Source organism: Nannospalax galili, unplaced genomic scaffold, assembly GCF_000622305.1.
Source record: "Nannospalax galili isolate Female #2095 unplaced genomic scaffold, S.galili_v1.0 scaffold39, whole genome shotgun sequence".
Lineage (NCBI taxonomy): Eukaryota > Metazoa > Chordata > Mammalia > Rodentia > Spalacidae > Nannospalax > Nannospalax galili.
In genome coordinates, this window is record NW_008346683.1 from 3,837,805 (window position 1) to 3,842,175 (window position 4,371).

The following is a 4,371-nucleotide window of genomic DNA, read 5'->3' on the forward strand; positions in this document are numbered from 1 at the left end:
GTGTGGGTGGGGAGGATAGAGGGGAGAGGGAAGAGAGAGAGAGAGAGAGAGAGAGAGAGAGAGAGAGAGAGAGAGAGAGAAAGAGAAAGAAAGGGATTATGTCACAGAAACCTGTTGTGAATTTTGCCTGGAGTTTATTGCTGGCTTAAAGATAACGGATTAGCTTTGCTTCTATAGACCATGTGCTGGATAGCTTTAGTGTCAACTTGACACACCTGGGTTGAGGGAGCCTCAATTGGGGAATTTCCTCTATTGTACTGGCCTGTGGCCATGTCTGAGGGGCGTCTTCTTGATGAGTGATGTAGGAGGGCCCAGCCCACTGTGGGTGGTGCCACCCCTGGGCAGGTGGGCCTGTGTTGCATAAGAAAGCAGGCTGAGCAGGGGCCAGGGGAGCAAGCCAGTAAGCAGTGTTCTTCCATGGCCTGTGCTCTAGCTCCTGCCTCCAGGTTCCTGCCCTGAGTTCCTACCTTGGGCTCCCTGATGAACTGTAATCAGGGCAGTGTAAGATAAATAAACCCTTTCCTCCCCAAGTTGGTAGTGGTCAGAGTGTCAGTGTAAGATAAATAACCCCTTTCCTCCCCAAGTTGGTAGTGGTCAGAGTGTTTTGTTACAGCAATGGAGAAACAAACTAAGACAGACCACTAGAAAATAGAAAAGTATGAGAAGACCACAGTTGTGTCACTGTGTAGGAGCAGACTTGAACCCCTAGCTATGTAACCCCTAGCAACTCACCTAACCTCTCTAAGCAACTTACCCTTAGCCTCTCTAAGCATTGCTTTTCTTTCTGTGAAAAGGGAACAGTAATGTTTACCTTGACCAAGACAGCAACAGCCTTATTAAAAGCAAACTATTGAGTTGGTCAGTATTCTGCAGATTATTTCAATTTCAATCACAACATGATGAAGTACACATAATTATCAACTCCAAGTTACAGATGAGGAAACTGAAGTCAGGCAGTGAAAGTAAATTGCCAAGGGTTAGGGAGAAACAGGGCTGGAATATCTCTCAGTTGATAACATGTTTGCCTAGCATGCACAAAAGCCTGGGTTTGATCCCCAATACCACATACACCGGGTGTGGTGGCACACACATGTAATCATAGCACCTGGGTGGTAGAAGCAGAAGGATCAGGAGTTCAAGGTCATCCTCAGCTGCATAGCTAGTTCAGGGATAACCTGAGCCACGTGAGATGGTGTCTCAAGAAAGGGAGATGGGGAAATAGAGTCCCGAATAAATCTCTAATCTTATTGTCTCTTCTCTCTTCAATTAGCCCAAGGGAAAGTAAAGACTCCAGCAGTAGCCACTCTAGGCAGGGCATGAAGCTGCTGGTACAGTAGGAGGACACAGCTGCCCCGGCAGCAGGTTCCTCAGGTGTGACAGCAACAGCATGGACGGAGCCATGTCCTAACATGTCTAGAGAGAGAAGCCAAGGGCTTGCACTTTTATGGGACTAACTGGGTGTGGTCCCAATTGCTATGAAGTTTACCCAACATTCAATGACACTGCCCAGACACATGGAGCTTGAAGACTCAGCATCAACTAACTTAAGGGAAAGTTGTCATGGCTACAGGGATAATGTGGTCTAAAGCAGAAGGCATGGTCTCAATATGATAACATGACTTTTTAAAAATTCTTTTGGTCCAGCTCTGTCCCATTGTCACCAATGAAGTAGAAGCACTCAACCTCAACATCAGTGCACTGGAAGGTGAGTCTTGGAGCTATCTTTAAGATGGTTTTCTTCCCACCTTGAAGCCTTGCCTAAGTTTGATTTGGGTTTCTTTTTTCCAATAGAACACCCACACGCCACTGTTTCCCTTCTTCCCTGCAAAAAAGTCCCAGGACTTGGTATAGGAGGGCAAGCCCTTGAGCATAGAGTGTGCACTCCTTGGCTCCTAACTGGCTTCGTTACTGTAGGAGAGCAGTGGTTCTCAGGGATGAAGGATAGGGCAGGGAGTAAAATCCTCCCAAGCTCTAACCCCGGCTTTGGCACATAATCCATCTCCTAGCCTGTTCTGACCCCTTAGTGGCAGCCTTCAGCATGAAGCCCACACACCTCCACTAGACTAGAAGACCCGCTTTGGCTCCACTTCTTTCTGCTTCACCTCATCCCTTTCTCTGCTCCAGCAATCAAACTGCTTCACTGTCCCCCTCATGCCTTGACTTTGCTCACGGTGTTTTCTCCTGCCTGGAAGAGCCTCTCTGTCTTGTTTCACTTACTGCTTTATAGACACTTATTGAGTACCTATTTCCATACCAGTAATCTGCTCATACCCACAGACTTTCTACCCCTCAGTCTTCCCTTACCTTGTTCATCCCTCCTTTTCTTAAAGACTCAGCTAAAGACATTATCTCTTTCAAGAAATCTTACCTAATAGACCATACCCCACAGTGACACCTTCTCTCATGTGATACTTTATTCATATATGTACATATCTTCCATATATATGATCTATATATATAGATCATATATATCTTCCCTTTGCTTGCTGATGGTGCATAGAGCACCTAGAATCAACTAGGTATTGATCTTGGTGCTGAAGATGCAGGAGTAAGCCTAGGACACAGAATTCCCACCTTCGTGGGACTAAGGGGAAGAAGTAAAGAAGATAAGTAAAATCTATAGTTGGAGCCAGTCATGATGGTGCACGCCATTAATCCCAGCACTTGGGAGGCAGAGGCAGGTGGATCTCTGTGAGTTCAAGGCCAGCCTGGTCTACATAGTGAGTTCCAGACCAGCTGGGGCTACAGGGAGGCCCTGTCTCAAAAATGAAAAAAATCTATAGTTAGGAAATGATGAGTGATGAGAAGAAAAGGATAGTTTCTGGAAAGGCGTTTCTGTTTTAGATCGTGTGACTAACAAAAGGAACAGGTGACATTACAGGAAGAACCTGAGGGGAATGGGGAGTGAGCTGCTCCCAGATCTGGATTGTCTTGGTCCTTTCTCTGTTGCTGTAATAGGATATTAGAGGCTAGGTACATTATAAACAATAGAAGGTTGTTTATCTCATGGGTGGGAAGTCCAAGATTAAGAAGCCTCTGGTGAGAGTTTCCATGCTGAGTCACAACTTGACAGAAGGGCAAGTGAGTACATATGAGACAGAAGAATTTGTAATGAACCCACTCCAGTAGTAATGGACCATTCTTGAGGGTGTTGCCACATAGCCTAATCACCTCTTAAGAATCCCCCACCTCAACACTATTATATTGGCAATAAAATTTCAGCGTGAGTTTTGGAGGGACATTTAAACCATAGCATGCATGAAGAACATTCAGGTAGAATAAGCCACACGCTCAAAGGCTGCCCCCGCCTGCGGGGACCCTGTACAGGTAAAGCTTGAGGGGGACCACTCCCTGAAAAGAAAAACGGGTGAGAAAGAGGAGACGGAGCCCAAGCAAGTCCACTTGTCAAGGGTTGCTTTATTGTATTGCAAGCTTTTCTTATATACAGTTTGTATTTAGAAGGGGTTGAAGAAGTTGGTCAAAGGTTACAGCATTCTTATGGGTATGGGGCGGGGGACTGAGCAATTCAGCAATGTGACTGACCGCCAGGTGTTCCAAGAGATTACTGCATGACTTATCTTTCTGAGAACTGTTTGCAAGAGGAAGAGAAAGATAACCTTGCCATAAATTCTTTCTCAAGGTTACTAGTGCAGGCAGAATGTCCTGCTTAAGTCAACTGTTTGTAGAGCCATATTATATTTTTTGGTAATGAATGTTGTTTCTCCAGCTCCCGACAATCCCAATAAAACATTCCCTACCCCTGCCCTTAGCAGCCATCAATTGCCAAAATTTCCAAAGTTGAGTTCGAATTTTTTATCTACTTCCCCATGTCTTTGCTGGAAATTTGTCTAGTCTGAGCTTGCATAGGACTTGTGCATGCTATCACCATTACTGTGAGTTCATATGAGTAACTGACCAGCTGTGTGGAAGACCATTTCCTTGGGGTCATTTACCCCCCTTGCTCTTATAATCTATCTACCTTGCCTTCCAGGATGATCTTTGAGCCTTGGGAGGCAGAGGTTTGTATTGTGGGAGTAGAATTTATCTAGATGCTAAAGGATTTTGCAATGTGATGGTAATTAAGAACTCTCAGAATGGGGAAGTAAACAGGAATCTTCCCCTGCTCCATCTGGTTATCTAGGATAAGAAGTCTTTGTTTTCCAAAACTTATCACATTCCTGTATAGACTTTTGTATTCCTGTAACCTTTGCATTTCTATTACCCTCTGTTACTTAATTACCACGTGTATTAGTCAGGGTTCTCCAAAGAAACAGAACAAGTAGAATGAACATATATGTATAGAGATTTATCAGCTTAGCTCACAGGATAGAGTCCGAGTAGTCCAACAATGGCTGTACCACACTGGAGAGG

The 4,371-nt window shown here is 44.9% G+C and overlaps 1 protein-coding gene across 1 annotated transcript in view; it reads left to right on the top strand.

Annotated features, from left to right (window-relative positions):
- Positions 1-4,371, top strand: part of Bpifc (BPI fold containing family C) — a 70,394-nt gene that overhangs the window by 28,790 nt on the left and 37,233 nt on the right. The window contains exon 5 of the mRNA XM_008843169.2: positions 1,635-1,705. Coding sequence (XP_008841391.1) covers positions 1,635-1,705 — 71 coding nt within the window. The remainder of the gene's footprint in view (positions 1-1,634; positions 1,706-4,371) is intronic.